This window comes from Xyrauchen texanus, chromosome 19 (assembly GCF_025860055.1).
Source record: "Xyrauchen texanus isolate HMW12.3.18 chromosome 19, RBS_HiC_50CHRs, whole genome shotgun sequence".
NCBI classification, from domain to species: Eukaryota; Metazoa; Chordata; class Actinopteri; order Cypriniformes; family Catostomidae; genus Xyrauchen; species Xyrauchen texanus.
Genome location: NC_068294.1, coordinates 40,623,214 through 40,644,886, shown reverse-complemented (window position 1 = coordinate 40,644,886; position 21,673 = coordinate 40,623,214). Strand labels below are relative to the sequence as shown.

General features: G+C 37.8%; 1 protein-coding gene across 2 annotated transcripts in view; it reads right to left on the bottom strand.

Moving 5' to 3' along the window:
• Window positions 1-5,891: 5,891 nt before the first annotated feature.
• pls3 (plastin 3 (T isoform)) overlaps window positions 5,892-21,673 on the bottom strand; it is a 40,031-nt gene continuing 24,249 nt past the window's right edge. For both annotated transcript variants that reach the window (XM_052149847.1, XM_052149846.1), the window contains exons 7-16: window positions 20,558-20,723; window positions 20,011-20,153; window positions 16,112-16,207; window positions 13,068-13,263; window positions 11,943-12,021; window positions 11,697-11,814; window positions 9,713-9,846; window positions 9,468-9,591; window positions 9,210-9,334; window positions 5,892-7,022 (exon numbers count right to left, since the gene is read on the bottom strand). In XM_052149847.1, coding sequence (XP_052005807.1) covers window positions 6,890-7,022; window positions 9,210-9,334; window positions 9,468-9,591; window positions 9,713-9,846; window positions 11,697-11,814; window positions 11,943-12,021; window positions 13,068-13,263; window positions 16,112-16,207; window positions 20,011-20,153; window positions 20,558-20,723 — 1,314 coding nt within the window. In that variant the 3' untranslated portion in view covers window positions 5,892-6,889. The remainder of the gene's footprint in view (window positions 7,023-9,209; window positions 9,335-9,467; window positions 9,592-9,712; window positions 9,847-11,696; window positions 11,815-11,942; window positions 12,022-13,067; window positions 13,264-16,111; window positions 16,208-20,010; window positions 20,154-20,557; window positions 20,724-21,673) is intronic.

Sequence of the window (21,673 nt, the reverse complement as noted above, 5' to 3'; positions counted from 1 at the left end):
CATTTTGTATGTAATTAAGTATGTGTTCAGGGCATATTTAAATGCAGTTTGTAAGTAGAGCAAGTTGTCATTCAGCCAGTGCTTTTATCCAAAGTGTGTGATGTTTTACCCATTACAAAAAAGGAAATAGCTCCTGGACCACTTCTTAATGTGTTTGAATTGGCAACTTTTTCAGTATGTTGCTGTTTCACATCTACATATGAGTGCATAAGAAACACACTAAAATTAAATGAAAGACATACCAACCAATAATGTTCTTTTTAAATCAATATTATCATTATAATTAATTTTATTTGAAAAAATAAGAAGTTTAATACAGAATAAACGTTACTCAGTTATCTATTTAAATTATAAATATATAAATTGCAAAGTTACTGTGATGGGTTTAAATGATGTAGCACTTTGTGTATGAAGAGGATTGGCCAATGGAAAACCCTTGTTTGTTCTCACCCACTATAATATTTTTTTATAAAAAACAATAAGAAAATCTGAAATAAATGGCAACTTTTCCTTAAAGGTGCTGTAAGTGATTTTAGCCATTATACTTCCACTAGACTGAGCAGCTGGATTAGCCATGCCCCCTCTTTCCAAAACCCTACTTTACTGAGGACAACACTGAACAGAAACAGTTGTTAAAAACAACAGCAGCAAAATAGCGCCCTCAACTGACAACTGTTATGAACCACATGGCATAAAAATGGCATTAAGCCTCAATAATTCGCTTAAACTACAATACTATGAGAACGAGCAAAATGATTGACAGGTCGAAAGCGTTTACAGAGTCTAGAGCTGTCACAGAGACAGATGAGATATCTCAGGACACTTTTTTCAGCAACATGTTTTGCATTTTACATTTATACATTTATGCATTTGGCAGACGCTTTTATCCAAAGCGACTTACAGTGCACTTATTACAGGGACAATCCCCCCGGAGCAACCTGTAGTTAAGGGCCTTGCTCAAGGGCCCAACAGTGGCATCATGGTGGTGCTGGGGCTTGAACCCCCGACCTTCTGGTCAGTAACCCTGAACCTCAACCACTGAGCCACCACTGCCCCCACTGTTTTGCATAACTTTCCACGGAATAAGTTCTTGCAGCACCTTTAACATTATTTCTAATTAATTGAGATTACTTAGATTTTTCAAGACAATCGGTTTGCATGCTTTTTCCAAACGTACTTATTTGACTCAAGTAAACTAAACTTAATTCTTTAACTAGCTACAAGTAAACTTAACTCATCTGTGATAAAAGTCAGTGGCGCCTGCAGCTGTATGCACTGCACATGCCATGAGCGCTCCGACTGACCTGAGAAATTTGTGATGTTTTCTCATACAGTAAAACAGTTTTGGGATATTTACGAACACAGAGAACAAACAGCGCTGAATACAGTGAAAATATCTTTGTACAACGGACTGTACAAACTGAACGTGTTTTTGCATCCGCTCGTGCTGTTTTTCAATCGTCTTCCATGTAAACATTCGCTAGATGGAAGTCTTTTGACAACTGCGTCACATTTCTCTGTGTTTTTAGGATCTCTTGCAGGAGCGCTGCATTTTTAGAAGCCGTGTCAAGTTAAAAAGAACTTCCTCAACTGATAAAAACACATTCTGCTCTTTTCGTTGTGGTGCATGTAGCTTTTTTAGCAAAAGAACGTGTCTTTTCTGAACGATTACTTCAAGAAATGTTTTTAGACAATAGTTACATGACCGCTACTCATAAATGAGAGAGAGAAAAAAGCTTCTCTCTAAGTCATCAGAATTTAATGCTTTGGTTTTGTTAAAAAAAAAAAAAATCCCACCCCCCAGATATTAGGCAGAGTTATGTGCATACCCTTAGATTACATTTTGCAGGCGCCCATGATTGAAGTAAAAAAAAAAATAGATATATTTAATGAGGTTAAAGCACGTGGGAAGTTATGACAGGACTCTAGATTAGAGACATATGGCACATTGGATTCTCCTCAGTACTTCTTAGTGCACATAAATCTGCAATTTTGGAAAGTACAATTGAGAAGAGAAGGATGGCTTGAATATAACAAGCCTTAATTTCACCAAAGGTAACACTAATATCTACATAGGTTCCCTACATAGTCTCTCACAAAGATCTGATTGGGCAAATATCTCTAAATATGACTTAGAACATCCCCATCTATTTTGTTTTTAATTAATGCGCATAATGCAACATTTTCTGAAACACTATAAAATGTGCTATCGACAGTTATGGACAAGACGCTTCCATTGTTGCTTTATTCACTCACCTGCCAGTTTCGTCTTCTGTCCTTTTTGGTTCCTTGAAATGATGCTACGTTTTATTTTTTCATAACTTTGAAGCCTCTGGACGGTTCAGACACTGTGGGAAAAGTCCATTTTTGCTGAACCCCCACCATATTTCTCTGATTTCAGTGTTTTACTTGGACAGCTCATGGATGTGCTTGTATTCCTGCTGAAGCATCATGCAAATGACTGTGGTCCGCCAGACCCCTGAACACAGTGATTGAAATGAGGATGAGATGGGAGATAAGTGTCTAGGGACAGGGAGGGGGACAGACAGCAAAGACATGAGATGAACATGGAGAGATATTAGCATATGGCACTTGAGACATCACACAGCTCTCCCACCTCCTCATATCTCACTCCATTTCTCTCAAAGTGCTTTAACATGAATCAAAATGTCTTATTTTGTCTTTTACATGGAACATTTGTTTATCTTTAGATTGGAGCCTCTGGTGTAAACGGCCTTAAATGCATGGTCCAGTGATTACATCCATGTCTTCTGAAGTGATACGGTAAGTGTGGGTGAGAGACAGATTAATCTTGAAGTCCTTTTTTACTATAAATCTCCACTTTCACTTTTACATCAAATGTGGTGCATCTGAAAGTGAAAGTGGAGATTTATAGTAAAAAAGGACTTAAAGGACTTTGATCTGTTTCTTACCCACACCTGTCATTTCTTTTCTGAAGATACAGATCTAGATTTAACCACTGGAGGTTTATGGATTACTTTTATGCTGCCTTTATGCGCCTTTTTGGACCCTCAGATTTCTGGCCACCATTCACTTGCATTGAAAGGACGAACAGAGCGGAGATATTCTTCTAAAAATCTTCATTTGTGTTCAGGAGAACAAAGAAAGTCATACACATCTGGGATGGCTGGAGGTGAGAAAATGATGAGAGAAGTTTCATTTTTGGGTGAACTGTACTTTTAAACCGTCGTCTCTCAAATAATTTAAGTGTATCTGTTATTTCAGACAATTCAGGTATTAGTCGGTTCATATAAATGAATTAATGGTTCACTTATATGATTCACTGATTCACTTGAGCCCACTCAGGCTTAAATGGACTTTGCCTTCTTTCTTTTGCTGTTTATCACTATATTTAGATTCAATTACATAAAATAAGGTGGGTTTTTTTTTAGCTTATTTGTGTATATTTATCGTCATTTTATGTTACATTTAATGTTGTCACCCTATTTGTTCGACCCTTACAAAAGTTACAATTGAATCGACAGGTCGGTATTTGTATGCTACCATCAGTCAACCTCAGGCAGAGTGAAGCAAGGTGTGCTCGAGGTGGCACATTACTATACTACTCTTTTAGTAGTTGACCGATATGTTTTTTTTAATGGCAGATGCTGGTAGGCTGTTGCCTTATAAAATTCCATGGTTTACATTGATAAAAGGACAGTTATTTTTAAACACTATTTACTCAAAATTAATAGATTTGAGACCAACATGGGGTAAGCAGCACTACAAATCCTGCCTTTTATATTAACTGCTGATGACATGAGTCAGTAATACAGCAGCAAATGCTCTTTGTAAGTAATCGAGTATTGGCCAGAGCAAAGGCTGCATCAAACACACGCCGCTGTGTGCAATCAGTGCACTTCAAAGACACAAGCATCTGCTGGAATAACAATAAGCCTCAGTGTATGAAAGCCTCTCGTCTCTCTGAACACCACAGGACTGTTTTATTTGCTCTAAATAACACAACTACAGAAACATCAAGCCCATTTAAAAATTCAGATTTTGTGGATTCTGAATAAAAATGATTTCCCTGCTGGAAAAAGAAAATAGAAAATATTATACCAGCCTAATCTGGCTGCCTAGACTTAGTTTGTATTCCAGTCTGGCCAGGATGGTCAGTCAGCTGGTTTTCGAGGGGTTTTTGACAACATTTCAGCTATTCAGACCAGCTAAAACCAGCTAAGACCAGCAAACCTAGGCTGGTTTAAGAGTTCTTGTTTTTTTCCCCACGAGTTTGTCATGAGTTTAGAAGTGCAGCGGGCAGAGAAAAGGACATTTAGATTCAATTTAAGATCAAAGTCAATATGAAATGGCATTCATAACCCATTAAAAAAGGTCATGACATGAGGAATCAAATTTTACTTTGAGTTTGAGAACTCAGAACTTCCTACTCGATACAAAAAGAGCATTTATTTAAACCAAGCTGCAAAAATGGCTCATTTGGAATTTGTGGATTTTGTGACATCACAAGGACCAAATATATCTGCATATAACTGCCTCTTCAGCAAGACATCAATGTCGCACCCTTAGCCCTGCCCACCGGCACTCAGTCAGACAGGTGAAGAGGAGATGGGCCTCATCTGTCATGGGAGATTCATTTACACCAAAGGGGACTCAGACAGGACACCTTCCTAAAGTTTTTTTCAACATTAACATGCACTAGACGAACTGCTTTGACCGTAATCATGCATCTCGTACCATTTTTATTTAACTGTTTATTTTTTAACTCTTAAACCAGACCCCCATTTTGTGTCTTGCTGTTTTGGGTATAAACGCGTCTAGGAGGCGTTTTTTCTCTCATTTATGCCATTTATAATTGCTGGTCTAATTAAACATGGACCAGGTTGACATCTATGACTGTTTTGACAAATTTCTGGCGATGTGTGTCGCACGGTACAAGCACAACTTTTAAAAATGTGTCTGTTCTGGTCCTTTCCACTTCTGCTTTCGGCTCATATTAGTATAGATTGCTTTCAAACCAGTCACAATATGATTCAATCTTGGCAAAGGAACTGTTATTGAAGGATGAGGCAGTTAACAACAATATTGGACCCCGTGGCAGGGTGGAGATTTCACACACCCGGCCCCTAATCAAGCCTCAGAGAGGGATAAAAGGCAGACAGGAAGCTGCAGTGCGGGAGGGAGATAGATTTACGTACAGCTGTCCGACACCTGTGTGTGTTTGTCTTTTTGGTCAAGTTTTATATTAAACAATTATTTATATTGTCAAGCCGGTTCTCACCTCCTTTCCCTTTAACCCCTTTACAGACCACATCGCAAAACTTTAAGTAAACAGCTTTGTTCATATTTATATTTTGTTCAGTATTTCAAATGCCATGACTGTTTATGGTGCTGCTGTGCTTGAGTAAACAGTTTAATATCTTCGGATGCATTGTTTAGGAATGCGTGTTATGTGTAAATCCTGAAATGTAGTTTTATAATGGTGTGGAGCTTGTTCATTCTCTTCCGATCGAGTTTCAAATATGGCTTTATTGGAGGGGCTGCAAGATGTTAGCCAATCAGAACAGCGGGCATTTACGTTTAAGTTTTAAGATGGTGCTTAGACCAAAACCAAGCGTTTCAGACAGAGGGCCAGAGACAGGGTGGAAAATGATCATATATGACCAAATTATGACTCTTTTGGTAAAAAATAAATAAAATAAAACGTCTCTAACATTATCAGTGTAACTAATAATTAGATAATAAAATTATATATATATATGTAAAGAGTATGTCAACAGAATATTCCAGAATGAAAAGTTCTTAGTTACTTATAGTCATCTATGCACATTAAGCTGGGACACATTTTTAGCTTTGAAAAAAATACATTAGCAATTCAGAAAAAAAACAAAAACATGCTGAAGCTGAAATAATATGAACAGTTTTATTTTCTGCTTTATTTGCAATGTTTTTCAGTTACAGACATTTGGTGTGAGCTGCTTCGGTCCAAAAGTAACATGCTGCGGTAAGACCAGCCACTTCCAGTTTCGTTCCCCGGCAACTCGGTAACAGGTTTGACATTGAACACATGTTATAACCTTCCTCTGCAAATCAAAGTTGCACCTCTATTTTTAATCTTCGTACTGAACAAACAACATGAATCGGTTAATGCTTAAAGCTTTAAGACATATTCTGAGGAGTGTATTGCTTTAAATATAAAATATAGATCATGCATAGTTCATTCTGTCGGATCTCTATTGTACGTAAAAAGCATTGTTTCGTATACATATACATAAGACAAATTGTACAATGAGATTTAACAACGGAATGTGTAAAAGCATCTCACCAAAAATTATGTATACATATTATTCTTTCCTGGTAAATTCCGTAACATGTATAAAACTTAAGGAAAATAAGCGGTCTATGACTTAAAAACAGAAAACTAAAACACAATTGTGTGCTGCATAGAGGCAATACTGCATCTAGTAAGGCCAGTTGTGATGCTACCATTCAATGCTGCCAAATTGAGAAGGCCATTTTAAACTAACCCGAACTTATTTGATCAATTATGTAAATATAGTATTTCAAAGCAGAGCCTAGCTTGGCTTGAATCCAACGCAGATATGCTTTAGTCATTTGATTGAAGATATAATTTGACATGGGCTTGTCCCTTTCACAGAGCTGCTATCTGTGTGGAATCATAATTGCTTTGGTCTTAAAGAACCAATCCTCCCTTTCCAAAAACTCCCCCCCCCAAACTTTGTAGTCCTGCCAAACTTAAAAATAATTCTTTAACATCTGTTGGCAATGTTTTTAGTTTTTTCTTTTCTTAAATTGTGGTTGTAATAAATTTACTGAGCCAGAAGCATTTCAACCAGCAAAATGGCTTTTGGGTAAGACATCAGCGTTTGATTGGCAGGATCCCGTTTTACGCCCTCTTCATGCCTCTGCCCATTAGACACGCGAACACAGTCATCACCATCTTGGGTTTCACCTCCACAAGATCATCGGGTAGAGCGTACACACGAGCGCCAATTTTCCTGGCCATGGATACAGCATACCTGCACATATGAGATTCATAATGAAATATTGTATTGATCCAATTTTTACTGCTCTTTAAATTCATGGCAATGTTTTACACTTATTCTCTCATAAATTTCATAGCTGAATATGTTTTTGTATCATTACCCCACAGACAGTTCTGTGGTAACAATGACATCAACAACAGAAACTTCAAAAAGACCTCATTTTAATTGACACTTGTTAGAGAACATGTAAAAATGATATATATATATATATATATATATATATATATATATATATATATATATATATATATATATATATATATATATATATATATATATATATATATATATATATATATATATTATATTATATTATATTATATTATATTATATATTTGGGCTTTCCATTTAACTATTCAGTGAGATAAATTTGATTAAAAATAACGCATTAAAACAATTAATCGCAATGCCCCCGGACTGTAATAAGGAAGATTCCTGAGAAATGATAGCTTGTAGTACCACCTGTTTACTCCAGAGGGCAGTAATTGAAATTTCATCTGTATGATCAACGCGCAGTTTATACAGTGAACAAAACAACCCTTCAGCAGCAGCACAACACAAACATGCGTTACCTTCTTGCGTTCAAAACACTTGATGGAGCGCAAATCCGAACTAAATGATCTCAAGATGTGTTTAAAGATTGAGTATTAAACTATATTTAACTTGACTCAGTGACCTAAAAATTTATATTTATGATGCAACGCATCCAAGACGCTACACAAGCATGTCTGACGCTTGTTGAAATTGACGGGTCCTTAAAAAAGCCCTCATAATAAATCTGATTGATAAATTCACTTGTGAAATGGATTGCTGTGAACTGTATGCCAATGATTGACTTATGATCAATAATATGGTAGTAAACATTACATTGTATTCTAAAGCTGTTTTTTTTGTATTGTCTCATCAATGATTAACTCTTCTGTAATGTATTTTAATTATCTGAATATTTTTTATTTTATATACGGTGTATATATATATATATATATATTTTTTTTATTTGTATTTTTTTTTTATATTTAAAGACAACTATGTATAATTATTTTATCATTATATATTGAATTATTGTTATATGAGGGGCTTTCTCAGCAAATATTTGTATATGCGATTAATCACGATTAACTAATTTAATTAACATTTTTAATCGATTGACAGCCCTAATATATATATATATATATATATAAAAAGATCTTTAAATGTGACAGTGATGAAGTTTCAAAAAAAACTTCAACAACTTTCAGACCCAATAAGTGCTTTTAAGGTTCCTGACTATTTATAAAATAATAATAATAATAATAATAATAATAATAATAATAATAATAATAATGATAATAGCAAACAGATTTTTTTTTTAAATAAAAAATAAATAAATAAGTAATTACATAGACTTTGGCAAAATGTTATGTTATTTAATAAAAAATATATATTAATAATGATTATTATAAATAATAATAATAATAATAATAATAATAATGTTTAAAAATACGATAATGATAGTAAATAATGCTTCCTGTTTTTTCTTCCTGTGTTGAAAGTGGAAAGACATGTAAATGTATGTGATTAAATTGTCAATGTACTAAAAAAGTGCAGTTGCAGAGATACATTTTTCATTCTCTGTTGACTTGATAAAGCTTTTTTAAAATGCGATTAAAAAAAACATTTATATTCCCTAATCTTAAAAAGAGTAATCTAAAAATTCTCCATCACGGTTTTGTCAATAATTAATTTACATTATTATTCATTTCTATATATATATATTTCTTAAATATTAAATATATTTTATTTTTATTTATGAAAAGTGGAATTTATTGGCTTGCAACAATTACTGTAGAACGACCCCAATATTGCTCCATCTAAAATAAAAAATAGTTACAAATATGTATGCAGAATTTTATACCCAATACAAAACACAATATAAATATTCAATATAATATTCAAGTGCAGTTGCAGAGACACATTTTTCATGATGAACTTGATTTTTTTAATGTAATGTAATTTACATTTTTTCTATTCCCTAATATTAAAAGGTAATCAGAAACATCTCCATCACTGTTCTGACTGTAATTTATTATATATCGATTAATTCATAAGCTCTTGATTTGATTTCAATATGATTTGATTCGATTCTGACTGCACATAAAGAACACTGTAAACTAATCTCACTTTGCATTGTCCAGTTTGTCCACATCACTGAGGCTTCCTCTCTTGACGAGGTCATAGTTGACGGAGTTGGGCTGGATGGCATCAATCAGGTCCAATACTGCCAGACTGGAGCTGATCTCTTTGTCCTACATCACAGAACACTACAGGTTATTCAACCCAAGCATGCAAGTATACTGAATACTGGACATTGTATGAAGCATGTGACAATTATGAGGAATTCCAGTTGGATACATGAAGTATAAAAACGTTCAAGTTCACCTTGAAACTTGATATTTTGCTTGATTTTCCCGCATTTGACAGTGTTTTATTAACCCAGTTGACGATGATGTCATCGTTGACTTTCTGTCCGTCTCCCAGATCCTCAAGGACATTTAGAGTGTATCTACAGGAGAAGACAGCAAAGAAAATCTGCACATGAGAACTACTGAACATGTAAGCAACCTTAAAAAAATTGACATCTTATTTAGCCAACAGGGTATGTCTAAATGTGTTTGGTGTTTTACCTCCTCATGAGTTGCCAGACGAGGGCAAGAGTTAGTGTGGGGTTCCCATCATTCAAGTCTTGCCCCCCGATGCCCACCAGTGAGAAATTGGCTTTGGTCTTCCCTAGTTCCACAGCGTAGTTACAGTTCTCCAGCTGAAAGTGCACAAACAGACAAACACGCTCTTATAAAGATGATGGAAATCATTTTAGTCCCATATATCAAAAATTCAAACTTTCCCTTAGGGGGCCTGGGTAGCTCAGCGAGTATTGACGCTGACTACCACCCCAGGAGTCGCGAGTTCGAATCCAGGGTGTGCTGAGTGACTCCGGCCAGGTCTCCCAAGCAACCAAATTGGCCCGGTTGCTAGGGAGGGTAGAGTCACATGGGGTAACCTCCTCGTGGTCGCTATAATAAGGTTCGCTCTCGGTGGGGTGCGTGGATGCCACGGAGAATAGCGTGAAGTCTCCACACACGCCATGTCTCCGCGGTAACGCGCACAACACACGTAATAAGATGCCACAGATTGACGGTCTCAGACGTGAAGGCAACTGAGGATCGTCCTCCACCACCCGGATTAAGGTGAGTCACTATGCCAACATGAGGACTTAGAGCGCATTGGGAATTGGGCATTCCAAATTGGGGAGAAAATAAAAAAAATTAAAATTTCCTTAAATGAAGTGCTCACCCAAATATGAACGTTCTGTGATCATTTACAGCACGTTACGTGCTCATGTGAGAACTTGCATCAATTTGTGCTAAAAACAAATGCAAGTTTTCACTTGAACACGCTAGCTAAAAAAGAAAATTCAGTCATAATTTACACCATTTTGCATGTTAATGCTAAGAAAACAATTTCTCGCATGAACACGTAAGCCACTACTAGTGTACACGTAGCGCTCCTGAACGTGCATGAAGTCAAGAAAAAAGGAATTGTTTACCCAAAAATCATAATTTACAGCGTTTCGCATGTTCACGCGAGACCCTGCGTAGTTTAGTGCTAAAAACAACGAAAGTTCTCGCTTGAACGGGCGTCACTGGGAACGATCACGAAGTTAAGAAAATAAATAGTTTACCCAAAAATGTTAATGCGTAAATAAATTGCATCGTTTTGGGCTAAAAACAAAGAAAGTTCTCACGCAAATGTGCATTACTGTGAGCAAGCTTCTCTCATAGCACACATGAATGTGCACTAGAATAAACGTTTTTGTCATAATTTACGTTTCGCATGTTCAGGCGAGATCTTGCGTAGTTTAGTGCTCAGAAAATCAGTTCTGGCTTGAACACGCAAGCCACTACTAGCAAACTTCTCTCCTAGTGCTCATGAACACGCAACAGACATCAAGAAAAGAAATAAAAAACAATTTTTTTTTAATTGTTTCGCATGTTCACTTGAGCGTAGTATCAGGCTAAAAACAATGCAAGTTCTCACGTGAACGTGCATTGCTGTGAGCAAGCTTCTCTCATAGCATTCGTGAATGTTCAAAATGTTTTCATAAGTTACGATTCCGTTGTTCACATGAGAACTTGCGTAGTTTAGTGCTAAAACAACAAAAATTCACGCATGAACGTGCAAGTCACCGGGAGTGAGCTTCTTTAATGGCCCTCATGAGTGCACAACAGAAGTCAATATTTTCACTGAAATATTACCTATAATTCAGATCCTTTCATCAACAAAACTTAACGAATGCCTTCAGAAGACTTTGAATATGTCGCACGAGTCATACGGACACTTTTGACAGTAATGTGTTCGACAGAAGAAAGAAAGTCATACAGGTTTGGAATGACAGAATTTTCATTTTTGGATGAACTATCCCTTTAAGAGAGATATCACATACATAGGACTCCCAAACTTTACAGAAGTCCACTACCATTTTACTTTCACATTGAATTTGGTGTGTTGGTCATGACATTGGTATACATAATTTTGAATAAATCATCAGTAAAAGGATCTACAATCTACATGTAATGAATTAAGCTGCATAATAATGTCACAAGGCAATACCTTTTTCATGTTGGCCCCTAGTTTTGGATATGGTGGCTTGTTGACTTTGTTGTTCCAGTCGACAGGAACCTTGATCTTCTCATACAGCTGCAGGATGACCAGAGCATCTTGAAGATCACTAAGAAGACCAAAACAGATTCATCACTTTTTATTCCCAAAAAACACTCCCCAAAAACCTTTATTTTACATGCAAGTTTTTGGGCGTAACCCAACGAGGTCAGAAAGGAAAGAGTGTTTGCGATTTACCCATATAAGTGATGCACATGAGGACTGACACCCAGAGAATTCATCCAGTTCCTGAATGTTCTTTCTTCTCTGGTTTCTCCTACAGAGATCAAAACAAGCATAATTCATCTTTTAGATATTCTACCCATTTTTTTTTCATCTACTGGGCAGAAATCAGATATGAATCATCTCTACAAATACATTTTTACTAGTTAAAATGCTAATGGTCGAGATCAGCAATGGAAGAACTAATAAGACTATAAGTACTAATAACTGTTGATATCAGTGATAGTAAAAACATTCATTCTTGATATAAAAACTAACGTCATTATTCGCAGATTTGATACCCATGCTTGATATCAAAAATGGAATTTGAAACTAGTAAAAAACCTTTAGTAAAAACTGTTATTAAGGGAGTCCCGGGTTCGAGTCCTGGCTCAACTGGGCATTTCTGTGTGGAGTTTGCATATTCTCCCCGTGTTTGCATGGGTTCCCCCCACACTAACATGCAGGCTAAGTGAATTGGAGGCTCTAAATTGCCCCGTAGGTGTGAGTGAGAGTCCCCCAGCCACTGGGGGTTCCGTCAGGAAGGGCATCTGGCGCAAAAGCTGTGCCAAGTCAAATATGCTGATCACGGATGGTCCGCTGTGGCGACCCCTAATGGGTGCAGTCGAAAGAAGATGACGACGCAGACTAGTGTCTAAATACTGATATCAACAATTATCATTTTCACTATTATTCCAATGCTGATATTAAGAATTAGCATTTCAACTAGTGAAATCTGAATATTATATTGATCTATAACTAATATCCTGCATGTGCTTACATTTTGAAAGGGCTTGCAATAAGACTGCAGCCCGATTCTAGATGCGACATCAGACTTATTAATATGATGTCTACCACAAGGGGGCACAGTTTTATACCACTAGGGCGTAAACTGTTGAAACCTCAGGAAATGACCCAACAGCCCCTCCCTTTGAATGTCGGGCTGACATGCCACATACAATACCATTAAGTATATTTTTGGAAGCAAATGTTTGGTGGCAACGTCACCGAGTCTCCTGAGTCATTACGTGGCAGATGCATTTAGTAAATGCTAAAATGCACAAAACGACAGGAAAGAACAACAATCATAATAACACCCACCCTCCAGAAGTCCCCAGTTGATGTCTTGATTCTCGGGTTTGGTCAGCGCTGGGTACTTGTTGAAGAGATTGGCAACAAACGCCAAGTTGAGTTTAGGGTTGCCAGACACAACGTCAGTGGAGGTGACAAACTGCCTGCAGCCGAGTCTGTCTGCCTGCTGCAACATACAGTCCGCTCGCTTCAGGTCATCTTTCTCCTGCAGAACGGAGACGAACAGAAATCACTGTACTTGGAGTCTGACAAACTTGGTTAATCTTCTCTTCTCTGCTTCAGTGGGCCGAAATTGCTTAAGCCACATATGCACATAACAAAATATTCTCCAATTCTGCATCATGGGTCAGTGAGAGAATAAATCGCTCCAATCAAAATAAAACAGAATTAAGGGTGATTACAAAAGTGAAAGTGCCAAGTTCATAGGGTGTGCAACAAAACCTTGCTGGGAGAAAAAAAACAAAGCTGGTTATAGATGGTCTCCAAGCCTGGCCAAGCTGGTCTCCAGCTGGTTTAAATGGTCAGCCAGCTGGTCTGGTCCAGCCGGACCAGTACTCCAATCCCCTTTAAAACCAGCAATCAGCTGACCAGGTTAGCCTGGTTTTAGCCATTATATTTCAGCAGGGAAGTCAGGCTGTGTTCAGGCTGTGTTCCAAAACTTATTCAACATATTTTCTAAACAAAAGTCACCAAATCCTTCTTGTAGGGCCCTTCTACGAGGCTGTTAGCAAAGGGTGCATGTGATGACATTTACTGGCATTTCTTTTGCATTCATTTAGTGAAAAGCATGCCTTGATTATTTCAAAGCATGATTTTTACTGTATTTAAATTCTTTGATTCAACATTACATTTATTTATGGTTCCTCTGAATGATTTATTTGTTGTTGTTTTTCAAAAACGTAACCTTTCAAGCCATAAAAAAGTTTTAAAAAAGGAATATTCCGGGTTCAACAGAATTGACAGAACTCGCGTAGGGTTAGAAATTAACTTGATTTATTAAGGGGCAAAATTTGCCCCCGGGATCTGATTCTTTGGGCCATTTTTTGACCTTGTGTTGTAAAATATATTTCAAATGAATTACTTCAGCAAGGCTGTTACCTACACATTTACATCAGCACCGACTCATATTTTGGGAAATGTATTACGCTTAGAATAAAACATTAGGATGCATATGAAAATATAAAAAAAGAGGGCATTTTTTGCCACTGCATTTTGACTTTTGCTGCACTTTCAGTGCCACAAGCCCCATTAATTTCTGACCCTGGTCTCTTATTTATTTTTAGAAAAGAAAAACTCGTGGCTACATTAATGCACTTGCACTGAAAGTGAATGGGGCCAGTCCATAAACGTTAAAATACACACTTTATAAAAAGTATAGCATGATTTTAGAGTGATAACACATTAAGGGTTTGCCAGCTTTAGTGTTTACTTGATTACAGGGTTTGGCAGCATTACGTTGTCATGACAACAAAGTTGCAATATTCAATATAACGTTACACAGATAAGGTTAGTAAGCGATTGTTATCACGCTAAAGTCACGTTAACACTAAGTCTTGTCTATCTTTTGAAACAGAGTGTAATTTAGTGTAGTTTACGGACTGGCCCCCATTCACTTTCATTGTAAGTGCCTCACTATAGCCACACTATAGCCACTGTTTTTTTTTTTTTTAATAAACGAGGGCCAAGTTGAAAATCTTTTTGCGCCAATCAACATTATGCCACAAATGTTGCCGATTGAGCTCAACTTGTATTGAACCCGGAATATTCCTTTAACACTGGGTCATGTTCAGCTGTCTGTCTGACCACAGCCGCCTCATTCAGCACACAGTCAACAACAGCTCTGAGCATCATGTGGGGTTAAATACACACATGGCAGTCTACAGTGACACGCAGGGCATTCAAACATTCAGGCCTCAGTGTGTTTGGAGGCTGCTGGGAAATGGGCGGCATTATTATGGTCCTCCAGCAGTGAATGATTTGAATCATAGTATATTGGGGGTGGAAATTGGCATCCGCAGTGAGTGCTGTGATGTGGTTTTCAGCTCATTTTTAAATTGTGCCTACTGGAAGTCATTATCGTAAAAGTTATTTTGAGGATAAACATGCTTCCTTAGAATCTGCAGTTGCTTTTGTCAATATAATTTACAGTATACGCAATTATTTAAAGGAATGGTTCACTCAAAAATTTAAATTACAGTATGTCATAATTTTTTTCACCCTCATGTTGTTCCAAACCTGTATGAATATCTCTTTTTTTTTCTGGGGAACTCAAAAGGAAATGTTAAACAGGATGTTAGTCTCAGTCACCATTCACTATCATTGTATGAAAAAAAAAAGATGCAATGAAAGCATATGGTGACTGAGATACTCCCTTACATCTCCTTTGATGTTTCATGGAAGTCAGTCAGTCATAAGGGTTTGGAACAACATGAGGGTGAATAAATGGTTTCATTTTACATATTTTTTTTTACAGTAATGCACTAAATACACACGCAAATATGTTGGACACACCCTCCAAAGGGAGGCTTTTGCATGTGCACTCATTAAATACAATTGTATTTTGAGTCAATATGGCATTTATAGGTTTATTTATAGGATTGTACGATATCATCGTAAATCCCTGCTATTTAACAAGTGTAAGAGTAGTTGATGAGAATGCACATGACACTTGTCACTTGAAATGTTCATAATTCACAAAGAAAATACAACATTATGTACAAGAAGCAATTGCACCACTGATGCACACTTAAATAAAAACTATTGGTTTTTGACAACTAAAAAGTAGGAAGACTTCCAGAAATTTCCTGTAGTGTGTCATCTAAAATTGTCCAGCTCTGTCCTGACTTACAATGAGCTGCTGATGTAAATTAAGCTTTGATATCCTGAAATAAGCCACACTCCTCTAAGAGCAGCATACTGCTGGAACCACTTACAGAACATTAGAACTTCTAAAAGACCTCAATTAATGCCATGCTTAGTCTCCTTTTTGTACTGGTGCATGATGCAGAAATGTTGAATGAGAGATGTGCACTGTATAGTGATAATGAACTCACGCTGAAGCCTGACATGTTGATGTCAATATGATCTTCACCCTCCTTCTGGCCTTTAGGTGCGATCTGGTTGAGCAGGTGGAAATAAGCCTTGGAGTCCTTCAGATTTGAGAGAGAGAGAGAGAGACAGAAAAAAAATCAATATAAAAAATCTAAAATACATGGAGGGTGATGCTACCTTCAACTCATGATGGAATGATTGTATTTGCAACACGAGCACCCATGAACGGCGCTACGTCAATTAAAAAGTCACGGTGGAAGCTAACTGGTATTAAGCCAGATTATGCCAACAGGCTTGCAAAATTTTTTATTTATCAACATTATGCATCAAAATTTTTCAGTAGAAATATCTATTTTCTCCCCAGTTTGGAATGCCTAATTCCCAATGCCCTATAAGTCCTCATGGTGGCGTAGTGACTCGCCTCGATCCGGGTGGCGGAGGACGAATCTCAGTTGCCTCCGCGTCCGAGACCATCAATCCGCACATCTTATCGCGTGGCTTGTTTGAGCGCGTTACCGCGAAGACATAGTGCGTGTGGAGGCTTCACGCTATTTTCCGCTGCATCCACGCACAACTCAACACATGCCCCACCGAGAGTGAGAACCACATTATAGTGACCACGAGGAGGTTACCCCATGTGACTCTACCCTCCCTAGCAACCAAGCCAATTTGGTTGCTTAGGAGACCTAGCTGAAGTCACTCAGCTTATCTAAACATTCTTAAAACAAGGTGGATTTACTTGAAAAGCTAAATTGTGCATGACAATAAGACTTGTTTTAAGTGTTGAATTCAGGTTTAAGATATTTCAACTTTAGATATTTTTTCTTGAAAACAAGAGTGCAAACAAAGATTCCCTATTATTGTTTGTTGCAGCATGAGAACGATAAAATACACCGATAAAGCACCAATAACACGAATGTGCATCCTTTGCGAGTTATTTTGTTGAGCTAACACTAAAAAAAGCTTCCAGAGTTTGTCGGGAAGTGAATACAATAGAAAGAAATACCAAATTGTCCATTACATGCAAGTTGGAACTCTCCAGGAGGACTTGAAGGCAGCATAAGATATTTACGTACAACTTGAAGAATTGAGGATGGACACAATCCATATGGAGATATAAAAAAATATGAGGAACAAGCAATCATGCATGAACTTCAGAGAACATACATGACTGGGGGATTTCGGACATCAAATGAATATAAAACAAAACAACAACAACATGGGAACCATCATGCCAGGGAGCATACATTAACTGATCTGGCAGTACATTTGACAAAGTACCTTAATAGAGTTTGAAAAGTCTCTTAACTGCAGCGTAGAGAGAGATCAGACAGATACGTCAATAACTCAGATCAGATATCCAGAGTGATATCTGAATAAAATGGATGTAGTTGTAAGAAGTCAAGAGTTGAACAGGAAATCATATAACAGATTATGTCACACTATATCACACTATAGGAGTGGTGGTGGCCTAGTGGGCTAAAGCACATAACTGGTAATCAGAAGGTTGCTGGTTTGATCCCCACAGCCACCACCATTGTGTCCTTGAGCAAGGCACTTAACTCCAGGTTGCTCTGGAGTTAAGTGCTCTGTAAGTCGCTTTGGATAAAAGCGTCTGCCAAATGCATAAATTTAAATGTAAATGTATCTGCGATATCATTCATGTCTGTAGCACAAATAGTGTGGGACAAGTTACGTGTCAAAGTGAAATACGAGGTTTCTTCAAACCACTAAACCATGAGCAACAGTAACAGTGATGCTTGATTTAGCAAACACCGCTAACTACAATGACAGCACAACCTCTGTTGTATTGACAGGCACACATTATTCCAGTCAGAACAGCAGGTTTCTGTGCTGGCTCAGCAACACTGACTAATGTTTGTTTGGCCAGGACTGTGTTTATAGTTCTAGAAAAGGGGTGGATGGTCTGAGAGAGAGAGGAAAGAGATCAAATGTGGGCTCTGAAAGCTGAGCTGGCTGTACAGCAGATGGACTGAGCAATACAGAGATTGAGCTATAAATCCTTCTACCTTGCTTGTTTGCCCAAGTCCACGTCCACACTTAAACAGTCCACATTGATACATTTCTTTTGAAACGCATCTACTTCTCGATGTTTTGGCCTTCTGTTCATGTTGGTCCAGCGAAAACGAAGCTTGCGAAAAAGCTCTCCAAAGTGAATAAATTTGAAAATGCTGTATTCACGTTATAGAAACGGAGATGTTCAAAAACAATGATGTATTTGCTGTATTGAGATCCATGGCATTCAGATGGAAGCCCATGTTGAGGTGGTGTTTTTGTGCCTGCTATTAAAGATAAATGTTACTTTGTATAACCTTCACATTCCATTCCTATTCGTAATTGCACAGGACATTTTTTGTGCATGCGTAGTAAGTGGATTTAAAGAGACAGTTCACCTAAAAAGGAAAATTCTCTCTTTGTTTATTTATCCTCATGCCATGCCAGATGTGTATAACTTACTTTCTTCAGGAGAACACAAACAAAGATTGTTTTTTTAAGAATACCTCAGCTCGGCATGTCCATACAATGCAAGTGAATAGTGGTGGCGTAGTGGGATAAAGCAATGAACTGGTAAGCAGAAGGCTGCCGGTTCGATTCCCACAGCCACCACCATTGTGTCCTTGAGCAAGGCACTTAACTCCAGGATGCTCCGGGGGGGATTGCCCCTGTTATTAGGGCACTGTAAGTCCCTTTGGATAAAAACGTAAAAAAAATAAATAAAAACAATTAATGGTGATTAGACATTTGTAGCTCCAAAAATCACAAAAGGAAACACAATAACCTTTGTGGGGTACATCCATATCTTCAGATGCCATATGATAGGTGTGGGTTTAATTTAAAACTGTTTAAAATGTAAATCCTTTTTACTCTAAATCTCCACTTTCACTTTCAGATTTGAACATGAAATTAAACAGGCATCACATGTGGCTTTCAAATGTGAAAGTGAAAGTGGAGATTTAGAGTAAAAATATAAATTAAATATTGATTGGTTTCTCACCCACACCATCATATCGCTTCTGAAGATATAGATTTAACCACTGGAGTCATATTGATTACTTTTATGTTTCCTTTTGTAATTTTTTGAGCTACAAAGTTCTGGTCACCATTTACTTGCATTGTATGGACCTAAATAGCTCTAGAATATTCTTCTAAAAATCTTTGTTGTGTTCAGCATCATCATGCCCAATCCCCAACACTCTCTAGTTCCTTGTGGTGGCGCAATATCTGCCTCAATCTGGATGGTGGAGGATGAATCTCAGTTGTTTCCGCTTCAGAGACCATCAGTTCGCTCATGTAATCACGTGGCTTGGTGAGCAGGTTACCGCGGACCCTTTTAGCACGAGTGGATGAAGGTAACCCAGGTCATTTTCCCCCTTCCATGCAACTGGGTCAATTGGTTGATTAGGAAGCTTGGCAGGAGTCACTCAGCACACCATGGATTCGAACTTGCCTATGGGGCCGTTTGCTCGAACACGTTTTTGCGACGTCTTTGACCGTTGTGCTACATCTTGCTGTTTTTCCCGGCCCACACGACTCCACATGCCGAAGTGTCCTTGGGCAAGACACTGAACCCCATGTCGCTCCCAATGGCAGGCTAGCACCTTGCATGGACTCATTGGTGTATGAGTGTGTGTGTGAATGGGTGAATAGGACACAGCATAAAGCGCTTTGGTAACCTCTAAGGTTACAAAAAGCACTATATAAGTGTAGACCATTTACCATCTGTCCACAGAACCCTGGTTGAAAATAGCATCAGCTTTCATATTTACTAAATAAATTGGATAAGGCCACTAGCACAAATCTCAGGTTTAATATCCTCATGAAGACATCCGTTTGGACAGTGTGTGATACCTCATAATCAGAAGAGCTCATACAAACTGACCTTTATATCATGGCTGAAGTTGTTGATCTTGCTCCAGCCAGCGTTGTCCAGGTGGTAGTTGGCCCATCGGAGCAGCAGTTCCTCTGGAGAAAGTTTCATCAGATCCTCTATAGTCTCTCCGTCCCGCAACAGAGCTGCCAGAGCTAAAATAAAACACACGGTGACATCCAGACTTTCACCATCATATTAAAAACTCAATGCAATCAAAATTTCAATAGATTGAACCAGTTCATGTCTGTAAGTTGAGTCCCTCTATATGCTAGCGTTCTCCTAAAAGTTGACCAAATTACCATTTTAAGAATTCTACTGGCAAAGAGTTTGAGGACAGACATTAAAGTCCCCAAGTTCAGTATGGGAGCAAATAAACTGTTCAGTCCAGTAAAATGAGGTCAGGTTTAACAGCTCAAGTTTGCCACACTGTCAGTTCTGTCAGTGAGGGTTAATAATTCACTATCAAGAAGAAACTAAATCAGCTTGTCATGATTCCTGGATGTTGTCATCACTTGTTGTGGCACTGTTAGGATGTGTGTGCAACAGTGACACGTACCCTCATTTCTGCTCAGCTCGATGTCAGCGAACAGACCGATCTTGATGATCTGCCACAGAAGGCCCAGGACCAGATGAGGTTTCCCCTCCCGCAGATCTAGAGCCCCGATGTTCACCACGTGACAGCCGATGGCAGAGGCAGAGTTAAGAGCCAGGTTTAAATTTTCCTGCAAGACAGAAGCAATGATCACACTTACACAAACAAGAATCAAGCCATGCAAGAAAAAAATAAGCACTTGTATTAAAAAAAAAGTTATATATTACTGAATATTCAATATATATTCTAATGGGATTTTTTTGTATTGCAGCATTGATATTAAAGGGGACCTATTATGCAAAATTCACTTTTACGTGGTGTTTGTACATAAATTTGAGTCGGCAGTGTGCACACAACCACGCTACAATTTTAAAAGTCCACCCACTCCTCTTTCTTATATATCTATTAATCAAAAACAGTGTGTGTCAAAATGAACGGTTTTCGTTTCTGCTCTAAAGTGAGGTCACGTTAGATCAGGCCACCCCCATGACTGGTGACAGACTCCACCCTATTATTATAGATCCTCCCGAGTGATCTACACACAGTCCGCCATTTTTCCCCCGCTCAGAAGCAGATATGTGCCCCAAAACATACATATATGTGTGTGTATGTTTGTGCAAATCATTTTACACCGTGTGATTTTGTGAATGAGTGTTAATATAAATATGGATTTTCAATTTTTTTTATTCTCTAAACTACTGTTCGTGTTCCAGCTTTATATCCTGAAGATGTAAGTATCAAACTTTATATTTTGTGAATGTTTGCAAATCACCTTTCCGAATGTGCTTGATAGCTGATTCCACGGCTAATGCAGCTAAAGTTAGCATTGTCTCTGATTGTATTCACGGAGACCAGAGCTATGTCGGGGGCGGGGAGAAGCAGCTCATTTGCATTTAAAGAGACACACACACGAAAAACTGTGTTTTTGATTCCACCCAAAATGAGGCATTTACAACCTGGTATAATAAATGATCAGTGGGGTATTTTGATCTGAAACTTCACAGACACATTCTGGGGACACCTGAGACTTATATTACATCTTGTATAAAGGGGCATAACAGGTCTCCTTTAAATACTAAA